The sequence below is a fragment of the Gouania willdenowi genome, chromosome 8 (genome assembly GCF_900634775.1).
Source record: "Gouania willdenowi chromosome 8, fGouWil2.1, whole genome shotgun sequence".
In the NCBI taxonomy this organism is placed as follows: domain Eukaryota; kingdom Metazoa; phylum Chordata; class Actinopteri; order Blenniiformes; family Gobiesocidae; genus Gouania; species Gouania willdenowi.
In genome coordinates this window covers 27,206,689-27,222,157 of record NC_041051.1, presented here as the reverse complement: position 1 = coordinate 27,222,157, position 15,469 = coordinate 27,206,689, and the positions used below count along the sequence as shown (strand labels likewise).

Here is a 15,469-nt window from a genome sequence, read left to right as displayed (position 1 = left end):
TTAGGGGGAATGTAGCCTAAGATAACACACGTAGTATTTTTCACTTCTGTTTATATTTACTCGTGTTCACTTCAACGCCACTCCTCACCCAAACTGAGCTCTTACTATTCATCTGTGTAAATATTTAGATGTGGAAAACCCACACACGATTGTTTTTTTGTACCCAAACAGAACAGAGAACATTTTTACAAGGTTTGTTGTACTTTAAGCTTTTCTTTTCTTTTTTTTTGTTGGTGGTTCAGGAGCAGCAGGTCCTCGACTCTTCACCATCCACCAGATTGATGCCAGCACCAACAACCTTCCCAAAGCCCACACCTGGTGAGGACGTTGTTTTACAGGGTTCTCGCAGATCCTTAAAATGTCTTGAAAGGCATTAGATTCATGAATCTAAAAATAAGGCCTTAAATGTCTTAATTCAATGTTTCAAAAGTCTTAAATTTTAACACATAAGTATGATTTTATGATTGTAATTAGTCTCACGTTTCAAAATAAATGATAACATTTTTTAAATGTATAATTTACCGTCACATTGTGCAATCACGACAGTGGAACAAACTACAAAACAGTGACGTGGTTGCAGCGGGACTTTCAACAACATGGGGAAATGTAAATTTAACAAAAAAATCCTGTCCAATGAAGATTTGTCTTCATGCTTTTTTATTGTTTGTATTTGTGTTGTTGTTTTATAGATTTCTGGCTATTTTTGTCGTCATTTTGCATGTTTTTAGAGTAATTTTTAGTATTTTAGTGTGTTTTTTGTGTGTTTACTTTGGGTGGTTTGCACTAGACACTGGAAAAAAGTTACCCTAAACCTATGTAATTAATGTGGTGTTTTTCCCCCCAGTTGTGTTGACTGTGAAGTTAGTCTTATATTGAATTTCAAATGGCATTAAAAAGTCTTAAAAAGTTTTGAATTGAATTTGACTGAAGCTGTAGGAACTCTGTGTTACTCTGCGGTTGATAGGACACAGTCTGTTATGGAAGCAATCAATTGCTTTCAGAATGTCACTAATATTGTCATTTAAAACAGGGGTCTCAAACCTCAACTTGAAAATAGGCAGATTTTACTAACGTTATCTGTTATTTTATGTGATGCCATCAGAGGTGTAAAGAGTGCTGATATATCCTAGTCAAATAGAAGTATTATTTGATCAAGATTGTACCAGTAAGACCATACATAAAATACTCAAGTATAAGTAAAAAGTAGCTCAATTTTAAATAGTAGTCAAAGTAAAAGTTACTAGATATTTTCACCCCCAACTTTTATTTTTGGTAATAAATCATTGCCACGGTTCCCTTGCGTACAGTAAACATCTCATGTATAAACTTAAAAAGGAAGAGACCAAATTTAACACCATTGGAACTTAATTTATTTTCCACAAAGATATCTGTATAAAATAAAAGATTTGTACTATTATTTTTTAAATAAAATGACACCAATGAATTCAATTCAAAATGTATTTGTTTAATGTGTGAATTGTTGCTACGTCTGTTCTGTGGAAGCTTAAATCACGTCAATGCCGTTTGTATTTGCTTTTGTATGTAGTTTTAATGTAATGTTTTACACTGTACTGTATGTGTAAACCATGCAACCTGATTCCCTTTATTTGATATGGACATCACAATTACATTGCTAACCCAGATGTATTGTTTTGAGTGTGTTAGCACGTGTGCAAATTTACAACACCTGTCCACAGGAGGCTTGTAAAAAGAAGAAGAAAGAAGAAAAATAAAATTAAAAAATAATAAGAAAGTAAGGAGGAAATATGCACTGCACAAAACATTACAAAAAGAAAAGCAATATTCAAAGTTAAATACAATACTTGGTGGCAAATAAGTTTCTAATCTAATCTAATACAGTCTCAGGCTCTAAGTATAGCTACCTTTATGAACTCTAAAACAGTGCCATGCCAAATGTGGGTAACAACATACAGTAATATGTAGAATCCACAACCAAAGAAAGTGGCTGGGCCGTGTTTAGAAATAGCACGACTAAGAACATATGGATTATTTGATTGTTGTCATTTCATTTCTTTGTAGTTTCACAATGTCCGTTGATCATTTTTAGGGGGGTTTATTGCCTGGCATCAGGCGATACGATTCGTATCCCGATACATACTGTAGGTCACGATACATCCCGATATTAACGTATAAGTCAAGTATTGCGATTATTTTTTTAAGACTTAAGAAACATCTAATCTGTAAATGTGTACATCTTCATGAGAACATTATGTATGAAATATATTTTATTGGCATATTTTACACTCAAAACATTGGCTTTAACATGCCATGTGCCAACAACTTAAAATAACATACAATCTGCCTGTGGCTTTTAAACCAACTATGACTTTAGTGCAACTTAACTGATGTATACGCCCAGAACAACAAATAAATGCAGAAAGTTAGTACTTTCTTCTTAGATTTAATTGAAAAAACACAAGCTGATCAGCATGCCCAGGTTTCAGCACTTCTTTGTGCTGTTACAATGTGTCCTGCAGTGGAAAAGACTTTCCTGGTTAAATAAAGGTAAAATTTTAAATAAATAAATTTTAAAAATGCATTTTGAACGATCCGAGAATCGCGTGACTTTATATCGCGATATATTGCCGAATTAATTTTTTTCAACAACTCTCGTACTCGGTAATGGTTGGGTGTAGAAATGTAATAAATTACTTTACTTCTCTTAAAATGTACTTAAGTACAAGTAAAATAACAGATTTAAAAATTTACTTAAAAAAATACCCATAAAAACAACTCAATTACAGTAACATGAGTACTTGTAATCCATTACTTTCCCCCCTGGATGTCATTAACATCAGGTTGTTGTTTGGAATAATAATCTTTGATCCTAAATTCTTCGCTTTTCTTTCTTCTTCTTCACTCCAGTTTCAACCGGATCGACATTCCTCCTTACGAGCACTACGACAAACTGTACGACAAACTACTCACTGCCATCGAGGAGACGTGTGGTTTTGCTGTGGAGTGAGTCACAGGCGATGACCGAGCTCACAGACAAACAGATCCCACCCCCACCCACCCCCCTCCCCACAAACTGGACCACTCCGACAAATTCAGGCCTTGGTCAGCGGTTGATTCTGTTGGGTACGACACTGCTTCCGGGCCAGGCTAAAACATGGTGGGGAAGGCAAAACAAACCTAAAAAAAAAAAGTCCTCATCTGACTCTGAGGGGTTTTCACACCTCTCCAGCTATCCTTAATATATTTTTTTTTATTATTGAAAAAGGATCTTCAGCTGCTAATAACTATTTACTAACTTGTGGAACTCTCTTCCTATTTTTTAAGTTCATTTAAGCATTTAAAAGAATAAAAGAAAACAAACAAAAAAAACATATCCCATGTAGCAACGCTCCGTCTTTCCAACAGAGCACACGGTCCACTCTGAAATTCAAAAGCCACAGAGTTTTTTTTTTATTTTGCAAGAACGCAGGGTTTCTTTCGGTCACCACGACTACTTGGAAACACTAAATTTGGATGCTTTGACTGGAGCTGCCTCTGCGCGGTCACACTGTGGTCATCAGTGATGCCAAGGATGGAAACCTGGGAAGACGAGATTAGAGACGGAGGTGCAACTGTTTACAAACTTTTGTCCAAAGAGCGGGAAGCTGCGCTCTCTCGTCAGCGCAGGTCAAACTTTAGTGCTGCGTTCCCAAACCCCCCCCCCAGTCCTCCTGAGAGTGAGTAGAATAAATGAAGAGTTTGAAACGTGTTATTTTTATACCACAGGGAAAATCAAGAAAGAAACAAATAAAAATGCTACATAATATATGTAATTTATTGCTGTAATCTTTCTTCTACCCCTTTTTTTTTATTTGTTAAGATAAAAGAAACATTTGAATGTCAAGTGTGACTATTTCAATGATAAACACAAATGTGTAAAAAAAAAAAAACATGAGTTTTTTTAGGGGGAAATAATTAACACACCATGTCCTGAGAGTGCCATAATCTATCATGTACGAATGGATAATAATGTGCAGAACTTTTACAAAATCCCTACCAGGGTTGGGGTCAATTACATTTTTTTATTACAATTACGTTTTTAATTACCCATATTCAGTTATGATTACAGTGACCAGCATTTTTTTTCCAATTTCAATTAAATTACAAATATTTTCTATCCTCACAAAGGCAATTATGGTCTCAATTACTAAAGTTCAATTACAATTAATCACAATTACTGAGCCTGAAATAAATAACTCAATAAAAGTTAACCTACCTCTTGTGTTAGCTTTCTGTTAGCATGTCCTATGATAACAGGTCCTAAATCAGCTGTAAAATACACTAAAAACAAATATCTGTCATTTCATTTCTTTCCTATTTATTGGTTACCTTGTTACGCTTCCTAATCAATAAAACTATACGTTTTAATATTTTTAGTGTGGACATCTGAGCTTTTTTTTTGTGTTAGTATACCTCGATTTCATTTTTTCTAATGGTAAAATGTGGAAAAAGTTGTAATGAAATATATTTTAATAATTGTTAACTACATATGTTTACAACTGTACATAGAACTGTAACATGGTTCCCCAGTTTTGCGTTAAAATATAATTGACATTTTTAATAGAATTTTCATTGCAATTACACTAACTAAGGTGAATTATCTGAACTCGATTACAATTTAACTACGATTACGACAGCAACAGATTTTTTAAAATCACAGTTACAATTATAATTACGCCATAATTGTAATTAATGATCAATTATGGGATTACAATTATAATTGACCCCAACCCTGATCCCTGTTATATGGAGTAAAGCTTCTGGCGATAATGTTTGTCTGTTTTGTTTTTTTTTAATGCCCCCATGTGGGCTTTTGGTTGCCATGTTCATGTTCCATGACATTAAACCTAAATTAGTCCCTAAAGGTCGAGTCTTTTCTATTCTTAGTGATAAACAAAAGAACTTTACTACCTTACTGTGTGGAGCTAATTAATATATTTTGCCTTCTCCTAACATTTTTTTTTCTATTTACAGGCTTATGATGTACAATATTAGTCGTTTACTCCATTATTAAATAGTTATGAAAATAAAACAAGTAAGTAAAGAACAGCCACATATCACCTTCGGGCATTTTATCTCATAATACTGCTTATTTAAAAAGGGATTATGAGATAAAATGATTTTCTGAAGTAAATCACAACAAGATGGTGTAAAACATCACCAGTATTTATTTTATTTTTAGCCCAATACAAGATGAAGAAGTTGTCAATAATCATTGTTGACACCCAAGAATGGAAACTGAACATTTCCTGCGTGCTAGCCTAGATCACTAAACTATTACTAATAAGTCAAATGACTTCTTTTAATATCAGCTCTGTTTTTAAAAATGGCTTATTGGACCCGTTTAAATAAGCGTCAGGCTTTTTTTTTTTTTTTTTTATCTTTCCTTTTCTTTATCTTTCTGGGTTTGTCTTTTTTTAAGAATCTGACTGACCACACACAGAACAGTTGAGTGACTAACCACTGCCTCCTAATGCAAAAAAAAAAAAAAGTGGCATTGCATATTGTACCTTTAAAAATGCATATTCATGTTAATGCTTTTTGTGGCAATTAACATTTTCAAGAAAATAACAAGATCTCTGCCTTGCTGCGTTCTCAGGAGATGGCATATGTAGTTCATGTTGTCAGATAATTTTATAAATATTAATAAAGGTCTTTTGTTTTTTTTTGTTTTTTTAATTTTGAGGGAGGTGTCTAAAATTGCATTTCATTGCCCACAGCAGATGTTTAACTTAAAGCAACTTTTGCATGTTTATAAATGTGGTTTTGTTTGGAAAGGAACTTTCTTATGTTTGTCCTCCCCTGACACAGTATAGTCTGATTTTTATTTATGAAATAGGGGATTTTTTTTTTTGATTTTTTTTGTAAAAGGTTAAAAATGTATCTCTTGAATGTTTGAATATGTTCTTTGAAAAAAAAAGGAAAAAAAAAATGCTGCCTGTCATGCAATCTCTACGACCGTGGACTGTTCTTTGCGTACGTTAAGAAAACAAACGTTAGTTTCAAAACCGTCAGACGTATGCAAAGTGAAAAGTGGCCTCAGATGGTGCTTTTGTACAGTAATGAGAAAATGTTCATATGTGTGGATCAAACAAACTGTAATTTATCTTTAACTTAAGTAGAAAAGAGGAATAGCATACAGTACGTACTACAGGAGAAGGTCGTGGTGTGTGCGTTTTGATGGTGATGATCTCCTTTCATTCAGTCCAGAAGCAGATGGCCTCACTGCCTTTTCCTACTTTCCATCACTCAGCAGAGTCCCGTAGCTGCCTCCCAATCAACTCCACTTTACACTATACAAGTCAAAAGACGTCGCTTTTTTCTTCTTTTCTTTTTTTTGTTGTGGTGCGAATTAGCATGATCCTCTAGCGGGACATTATTTCTCATACCTGACTGATGCAATTTGATGTATGTATGTATGTATGTATGTTAACACTATTATTTTGTAAGAGTATTTTTATTTTTGTGTGTATTTAGTTCTAATTAAACTTGCCTTTTGCCTAACATTGTAAAGCCTTGTACAAAAAAGTGTTTTCTTTTCCAACGATCTCTCTGCATAGTCCTGTGGGCTGCGCCAATGATTGGGCATGTGACAGGTGTGTACAGTTAAGTCTGCAATTGTCCATGTTCAATCACAATTCAATAACGATTACAGTGACCAGCATTTTTTTCCCATTACAATTAAATTACAATCATTTTTTATCCTCAGAAAGTCAATTACAATTACTAAAAGTTCAATTACACTTAATCACAATTACTGAGCCTGAAACAAATAACCTAAAAGTTCCATTTCCTCTTGTGTTAGCTTTCTGTTAGCATCTCTTAAGATAACTGGTCTTAAATCAGGTGTAAAATACACTAAAAACAAATATCTATCATCTATTTCCGTTCCTGTCTATTGGTTACCATGTTAGGCTTCCTAATCAATGAAAGAATAGGTTTTGTTATTTTTGGTGTCGATTTCAATATTTTTAAAATGTAGGAAAACTTGATACTATACATAGTTTAATAATTGTTCACTACATGTGTGTAAAACTGTAACATATAGTTCTCCAGTTTCGCGTTAAATTACAATTGACAATTCTCATATAGTTTTTATGGCAATTACAATTCTAAAGTCAATTATCTAAACTTGCTTAAAATTTCATTACCATTATGACAGTAACACATTTTTGAAATTATAATTAAAGCCGCAAGTGGTGTCGTAGGGTCCGAAGAAGTGGCCAGGATCGGTAACCCAAGGTCGTGTATCCCAATGTTGGGGATAGGGTTTGGTTTGGTCTGAGTGAATTTGGTGCAAAATGGTGGAAAGACAGCTGAGATATTGCATTTAAAATGATTTAGCATTAGCCTAGCAATAGCATTAGCCAAGCAATAACATTAACCTAGCAATAGCATTAACCTAGCATTAGCATTTCCCTAGCATTAGTATAGGGCTAACATTAACATTAGCCTAGCATTAACAAGAACCTGGCATTAGCATTAACCTAGCAATAACATTAGCCTATTTTGAATTTGAATTACTTTATTAATCCCTGAAGGGAAATTACATTGCACTGTTATTTTTAGGGACATGCTTCTCACACACATAGGCCTGAATCACACACATGCACAAACAGGACCTGTGGACATGTCAGAGTGGGGCTGCTTTTACAATGAAGGGAGCGCACCAGAGCAGTGTTGGGGTTTGGTGCCTTGCTCAAGGGCACCTCGACAGTGCTCGAGAAGTGCCCTGGCATCTCTCCAGCTACCAGAACAACTTCTGTATTTTGGTCCGCATTGGGACTTGAACCGGCCACCCTCCGGTTTCCAACCCGTCTCTACGGACTGAGGTACTGCCACCCCACTAGCATTATGATTAGCCTAGCATTATCATTGGGTTAACATTAACATTAGCCTAGCATTAGCAGTAACCCGGCATTAGCATTAACCTAACAATAGCATAACCTAGCAATAGCATTAACCTAGCATTATGATTAGCCTGGCATTAGCATTAGGTTAACATTAACAATAGCCTAGCATTATCAGTAACATGGCATTAGCATTAGCCAAGCATTAACCTAGCATTATGATTAGCCTAGCATTAGCATTGGGTTAACATTAACATTTGCCTAGCATTAGCAGTAACCTGACAGTAGCATAAGCCTAACAATAGTATTAGCCTAGCAATAACATTAGCCTAGCATTAGCATTAACCCAGCAATAGCATTAACTCAGCATTGTCATTAGCCTAGCATTAACAGTGGGCTAATATTACCATTAGCCTTAAAAACTGGATTTTAAAGAACAACACTTTTTTTTACATTTTCAACCATACTTTTAAATCGCTCTGAGAATGAAACTTTACACAATCTTGCACTTATTTTAGACAAAACAAAAAATCTTCAGAAACACAAAAAGAAGTACACAGTAGGTCAGTGTTTCTCAAAAGGAGGTAAGTGTATCCCTAGGGGTACGTGATGGCACTAAAGGGGGTACTTGAGAGAGAAAGAGTGTAAAATTAACAAAGCATAAAAAATGGGGTTTAGTAATGTTTGTCTCCAGTTGGAGATGACAAAATGAGATTATTTAAACTGTGTTGTTATCACTTATTAATACCATTATTATGGTCTAAAATTGTTTTTATAGTAATCTGAGCAAAATGTTGTACAGTATAGTCGGACAGAGGGGTGTGTGTGTGGAACTAAACGTCACAAAAAAGTAAAATTTTCAATAAATAATCCATTAAATCCTCACAGCACATAAAAGGTGGGCATAATTCTCAAAAGATGAATAATGGGATGTCATGAATGTTTGTGTGAATGGCATTAAACACAAATTGATTGGTATGATTAACATGGCAGCTTTTTTTTTTATAGCGTTTTTCTCATTAAGAAGTAAAGCATTCATTTATCCTGGAAAATGAGTGAAATGTAGTTCTTAAAACATGGGGCCAAAAACCAGAACTATTTCAAATATTTTTTAGAAAGTTATCAAAAATCAATTCATTTTTTCAATTTCGTCATCAACATCAAAGGAAAAAAATTAAAAATCACAGATGACGTCACTTACTGTAATCATCGGAAGTGTCCTGACCGCATCACCAGTTTCAGTCTCGTACATAATCATCCGCCAACAAAGATCCGACCTAAATAATGATAAGTAGTGACAATAATTATCTAAACCCCAAAATACACATGTTCAATATCTTATTTGTAAGTTAAAGAATAATTTACACAAACAAATAAAAGAGATAAAGGCTCTAGGTTGTTTTCTCGACGATTTCTAAACCTCTTTGTTGCGGAGGACTACAGAGAAAGGAGGGGTTGCGTTTCAGTATAAGAGCCGGGCCTCATTTCTACTTTACCGGCATTTCAGCTTCGTCTACCGGTCGAAGCAGCGAGTACATCGTAAAACTCACGTCGTATTTATTTTATTTATACCACTTTTTCGTTTACAAAATGCCTGGATATTCAGACAGAGATCGCGGCCGGGACCGTGATAGAGGGTAAGTGCTTTTTATTCTGAGATGGAGTTTTTTTTTTCCCACCCTGTTGTGTTAAGCCGTACGAATGGCCCTAAAAAACCAAACCGTAGAAATGAAAACGTAGCTGGTGTTTTTAGCCGTTTGTAGTGATGAAATGTGTTATTAGGTCGGGGCATATTCTAAACCAGTAGTTAATCAACGGGGTTTTTTTTGTTAGCGGAAGTCAGTTTTGATGCGCTGATCAAGGCCTCGACTATACCGGCCTAGTTAGCTTCAAGCTAACTTTCTTTTATTATTTATTTACAACCGCAATTTCTAATTCCCACCATTATTGAGTGATTCTTTATCCAGTAATATACATATTTCGCATGTTAGGAGTACAAATTAAGTGTTTCTACACCAAGTTTCCATATCTTCTAATGCCGGTGCGGTTAGCTAGTTGGCTAATGCTAATACAGCTGGCTAGTCGGCGTCTCGCCATGTGGCGGAGTGATGCAGAGACAAAATGCCGGCTGTTTTCCATTGTTCCTCTGCTGGTTGGAAAATATATGACACTGATTAATACGGAGGGATGTTTTTGAGACACGTCTAATACACCCTTATAATTCTCGTTTCTCAATATTTGTTACATGTGGTGGTTTGAAATTTTATTCGCTTTGTTCGCAGATATGGTGGCGGACCTCCACGGTTTGGAGGACACCGCGGCGGCGGTGGTGGAGGTGGCGGCGGAGGCTCAAAGTTCGGGAATCCCGGCGAAAGGCTGAGAAAGAAGCACTGGAACCTGGACGAGCTCCCCAAGTTTGAGAAAAACTTCTACCAGCAACACCCTGACGTGTCTCGGCGTTCACCAGTACGTCTAGTGCATTACGTAATGCACGTGCTAGCTTCCGCACGTGGTATTGTTACGCAACAAGTCCTTTCATAAACTTGACTATTTTTTCCCCCCCTCCCTGCCTTTTCAGCAAGAGGTTGAGCAGTTCAGGAGAGCCAAGACTGTAACAGTGAAAGGAAGAGACTGCCCAAATCCCATTATGAACTTTCATGAAGCTGGCTTTCCCTGTAAGTTTGATTATCTGTTTGTAATAAAAAGTAAATGTGAATCAACTGTAATTTCTCCTACTGATAAATGTTTGACTATGTATAATAATTAACACTTGTTGTTCAGCTTATGTGATGGATGTGATCAACAAACAAAACTGGACCGAACCAACCCCCATCCAAGCTCAGGGATGGCCCCTTGCTTTAAGCGGCAAGGACATGGTTGGCATTGCACAGACTGGCTCTGGCAAAACTCTTTCTGTAAGTTGACTTGTTTGGCTACCTATCTGTTCAGAAAAAGCTTTTAGTAATTATCAGTTTTTTTTGTCCACAGTACTTGCTTCCTGCTATCGTGCACATCAACCACCAGCCGTTTTTGGAACGTGGAGATGGTCCAATCGTAAGTTTGAAAACGAGTGACTATTTCCTTTGACTGTCTCGGGGCTTCCCTGACTAGTTCATAGTGGCATATACCTTTTGGTTTAATAGCAGTCATTTAATGTCAAGTAAATACTATTAGTAACTTAATTACAGTTGTTAGACAGAAGTTCTAAAGTTAATCACAAAGTATTAAACACTCTGTTTTACAACATGACTAAGTCACAAGATACTCATTTGAAAGTAATGCTGTTCAAATGTTCAATCTTTTCTTCAGTGCTTGGTGCTCGCCCCAACGCGTGAGCTGGCCCAGCAGGTGCAACAAGTTGCTGCTGAATACGGCAGAGCATCTCGCCTTAAGTCTACTTGTATTTATGGTGGAGCGCCAAAGGGACCACAGATTCGTGACCTGGAAAGAGGTACATCTTTTACTCAATGGGTATCACTGCTGTCTGCTTTTCCAAGTGAATTCATATCAATTTTATTGCTCACAGGTGTGGAGATCTGCATTGCCACCCCTGGTAGACTCATAGACTTTCTTGAGTCTGGAAAGACAAATCTTCGTCGTTGCACTTACCTCGTGCTTGATGAGGCTGACAGAATGTTGGACATGGGCTTTGAACCACAGATTCGCAAAATTGTTGACCAGATCAGAGTGAGTTTAACAAATAAATTAAATGAGGCAGTTTTATTTATTTTTAAACAAATTGCTAAACGGTCAATAACTGCTTTGTTACAGCCCGACCGTCAGACTTTGATGTGGAGTGCTACTTGGCCCAAAGAAGTTCGCCAGCTGGCAGAGGACTTTCTGAAGGAGTATGTCCAGATCAATGTTGGTGCACTGCAGCTGAGCGCAAACCACAACATCCTGCAGATTGTGGATGTGTGTAATGATGGCGAGAAAGAGGACAAGTGAGTGATGAGTACAAATTGTGTCTTGGTCTGCTTTGCAAAATTTTCACATCAGCTCATTGAATATAATTTTATTTTTAGGCTCATCCGGCTCCTTGAAGAAATAATGAGTGAGAAGGAGAACAAGACTATCATCTTTTGTGAGACGAAGAAACGATGTGATGATTTGACCAGGAGGATGAGGAGAGATGGGTAAGTGCTTCCTCTAATTCTTGCTGTGCTGACCCAAACAATAAGTTGTAATTAGTCTAAATTCACCCTTCACCCCCCCCCCTTTCTTTTTTCACTTTAGGTGGCCAGCAATGGGTATTCATGGGGATAAAAGCCAACAAGAAAGAGACTGGGTCCTGAATGGTAAGTGTAAATAAATGAGTCAAAAAGCACAAGTGAGAGAGTTAAGAATAACTGACTTTTCTTACCCCCCTCAACTAGAATTCAAGTACGGAAAGGCCCCGATCCTAATCGCGACAGATGTTGCTTCCCGAGGTTTAGGTCAGTATCCTCCTTGAACTGCATTTCTCTGTTTTTGTATTTTATAAAAGAAAGTCTATTGCTTTCTTTAACTCTTCTGCTTTTCTCTGAGTTTCTCCCCTGGCCTGAAGGAGCAGTCTATGTGGCAGGGCCTTGGCATGACAAGCCCAGGTTTCCAGAGGGAAATGGAGGATTCTTGGAGGTGTCCTGACTGGTGAGGCACGGGTCTCCCAGTCATGCAGATGTACAGAGGTGACTGGGCTAAATGCAGCAGAACGTGCTGGCCTGCCAAAAAAAAAATGGGGCAACTTGAGAGCTGGCTACAGTTCCTCTCCCCATATGTTCGTCTGTTCTCTGGCAATGGTTTGGACTGCTTTCACTCACCCAGGCTCTAACTGTCCTTGGCTCAAAGCCCAGCTACACTATTCAGTTGTCTTGCATGTATCATTGTGCAGCAGACTGTAAGTCAGATCAGTTAGATCCTCTGTTATGCACACGTGTGAGGCATGGGTGACAAAGTTTTTGCAGTTTCCTAAACATCTGTCTGACGAGCAGTCTCCGATCAGTCTTACCTTCACCTCTGTAATGATATGGCTACTGGCGCTTTTGGTGACAGTGGGACATGATAGCCGGACACTAAGGACAAAATCCAAGTTTAATTCCTCCCTCGCCTGCGTTTCAAAGTCATGTCGAGACCTGCCAACGAGAGACCCTTTGATCAAGTGAACCATGTTTGGGGGGGTGTTCATGTGTATAAGAGGAAAAGGAAATGTTAGTAAAGCTGTGCACAATAGTATAGACATAATCCTTCAGAATTTTTGGGAGTACGCTACAAGGGAAATGGACTAGCAGTTAATTCTCCAGCGGTATGGCTGCACTGGTTCCCCCCCTTAAGATGGTTCAACAATGGAAATTAAAGAAGTTTGTGAACTGGACCAAATGCTGAAGTGCGATGGTTCTTTTCCAGCTGCATTTTTCACAAGGATGTTTTGTTGTAATGAACGTCTTAAGTGACGTTGGGATTAGATATTGCACCTCGTGTGTTCTAACTGGCTTTTGTTTTGATCTGGTTGTCGTGGTGGCACTGACGCACAACCACTTGTGCCGTCGCCTTTCTTTTTGCCACTTCGCAACGCAATCTTACAGATGTTGAAGACGTGAAATTTGTCATCAACTTTGACTACCCCAACAACTCTGAGGACTATATTCACCGCATTGGCAGAACCGCACGTAGCCAAAAGACTGGCACAGCCTACACCTTCTTCACTCCCAACAACATGAGGCAGGCTAGTGACCTGGTCTCCGTGCTCCGCGAGGCCAATCAAGCCATCAACCCAAAACTCCTCCAGATGGCCCAAGACAGAGGAGGTAAATCCAATTGGTGAGATACAAAATATGTGCTGTAGTAAGCAGCTATGCTTTCTTTACTGGTCTCTTCTAAGAAGTGGAACACTCATCACAATGTTTCAGTGCTATGGCATTAATTTCCTACTCTTAATGCCTGCTTATGGTTTTCAGGTCGTTCAAGAGGTGGCAGAGGTGATTTCGACCGTCGGGATCGGTATAGACGTGACTTCAGCGGGTACAGGGATAATGGTAGAAGCTTTGATAATGGACCGAACAAGGCCTATGGGGCCAACTCTCAGAATGGAGGCTATGGAGGAAATGGAAGCTACAATGGCAATGGACAGTCCAACTATGGCAACAGTCAGTCTGGGGCCTTCGGAGCCCAAAACAGCTTTCAGCCTGCTGCACAGAACGGTACAACTCATCAGTTCTCATTCCCCCAGACGCAGCAGCCGTCCTTTGCCATGCCTCCTCAGTTCCCCCAATGAATACATCAACACTTAAAAAGTAATTTATTGCTTTTTTTCTTTTTAGGTTCTCTGTGTTCAGATTTTTGTATTTACACAGCGGGGTTACAGTTTAAACATCTATTCAGCTTTTAAGATCAGCAGTGCAGCAACAGTGGTGTTGTGCACTCGTTTTTTTTTTTTTTTTTTTTTTTTTTCCCTTTATATTTAATTTGTTACATTCCTTAAGTTTTGTACTAGTTAATTTACTTTATGTATTGGTTTTCATGTGTAAGCTTTGTATTGCTCCACGTTCAAAGTGCACTGCATGATCTTTAAATAAACCCCCTGAAACAAATCATTGTACTTTATTTTTTTTAAGTTTTTGAATGTAACTACTTAAAACACATCAACAAAATTAAACTAGAATAACCTAATTTTTTCACTTGATCATGTTCCAACTGTCATAGATAAATTAGTTAATTCAGATACCAAATGTTTAGTAGATGAAAAACTTGTATCTTGGTTGCTGCTTATACAATATTAAGTGTTTTTTTTTTTTTTTAAATTTATCTTTTCCCATTTGGACACTAGATGGTGTACTACTTCTGTAATAAAAGAGGAGGGAGGGTGTTGTATCATTGACGGAAAAACTGATAACTGTCTTCATAACTGCTCAAAAAGTCTTCTAATTATAGTTTTAAATAAAAAAAAAAAAAAAAAAAGATTTTTATTGGATTCTAGCTGTTATCGCATCCTAAACCACTGGTTCCCAATCAGAGCTAAGTGTAAGCTGATAAATGTTGTATTGCTAGTTTAAAAATGTATGAATATATTCTTTTACATGAGTAATTGTGAGGGAAAAAATTGGTTAATTTTTTTTTTTTTATAATCTTCTCCAGAATCCATACCAATATGTTGATGGTTATCAAACATCTAAAAAATCTTGATAACATCTGTAATGTTATCAATGAACACTAGGGGGAAGTTCATTACTTCATTTTACTAGTTGCATCTCTGAAGTAAAATTTTAGATGTAGAATGTCAGGAACTTCTAAACACTTTCTCTAGTTGCAAAAGAGTTCACAGCCAACTTTGAGTAATGGGGTTCACACAACAAAACGTGGGAAGCTGTTCTAGACCTATATAAAGGTCTATGGAGTTTACACTTCCAAGTTCCATTGTTGTATACTGGAGAAGACATGCCCTTAAAGTGTTTTTTTTTTTTTTGGAACTTTTAAGTAACTTTAATTTGGTCAAAGGAACACATTCAGTCAAATGACACCAGTGGGAACCTCCCAATGGGAGTCCGCTGAAGTACAGCGTGGTGATGTGGACGACTGAAGAGAACATGCAAACCATCAGCCCTCAAAGGTAAGAAACCATGTCTTTG

The 15,469-nt window shown here is 37.2% G+C and overlaps 2 protein-coding genes across 3 annotated transcripts in view; both read left to right on the top strand.

The window, feature by feature from the left end:
- smurf2 (SMAD specific E3 ubiquitin protein ligase 2) overlaps window positions 1–3,103 on the top strand; it is a 75,640-nt gene extending 72,537 nt beyond the window's left edge. Inside the window, exons 18-19 of the mRNA XM_028455688.1 lie at window positions 243–318; window positions 2,887–3,103. Of these exons, the coding sequence (XP_028311489.1) occupies window positions 243–318; window positions 2,887–2,986 (176 nt within the window). The 3' untranslated portion in view covers window positions 2,987–3,103. The remainder of the gene's footprint in view (window positions 1–242; window positions 319–2,886) is intronic.
- Window positions 3,104–9,347: 6,244 nt separating this feature from the next.
- Window positions 9,348–14,434, top strand: ddx5 (DEAD (Asp-Glu-Ala-Asp) box helicase 5). 2 transcript variants are annotated; one of them, XM_028455689.1, is made up of 13 exons: window positions 9,348–9,505; window positions 10,151–10,334; window positions 10,447–10,543; window positions 10,650–10,783; window positions 10,857–10,922; window positions 11,178–11,319; window positions 11,395–11,555; window positions 11,640–11,812; window positions 11,894–12,004; window positions 12,105–12,166; window positions 12,245–12,304; window positions 13,430–13,651; window positions 13,802–14,434. In XM_028455689.1, exons 1-13 carry the CDS (start codon window positions 9,459–9,461, stop codon window positions 14,116–14,118), a joined length of 1,776 nt encoding a protein of 591 aa, XP_028311490.1. In that variant the 5' UTR covers window positions 9,348–9,458; the 3' UTR covers window positions 14,119–14,434. The 2 variants fall into 2 exon arrangements, with proteins under 2 accessions (XP_028311490.1, XP_028311491.1); XM_028455690.1 differs by having other exon boundaries at window positions 13,430–13,664; window positions 13,802–13,974.
- The last annotated feature ends 1,035 nt before the right edge of the window (window positions 14,435–15,469 follow it).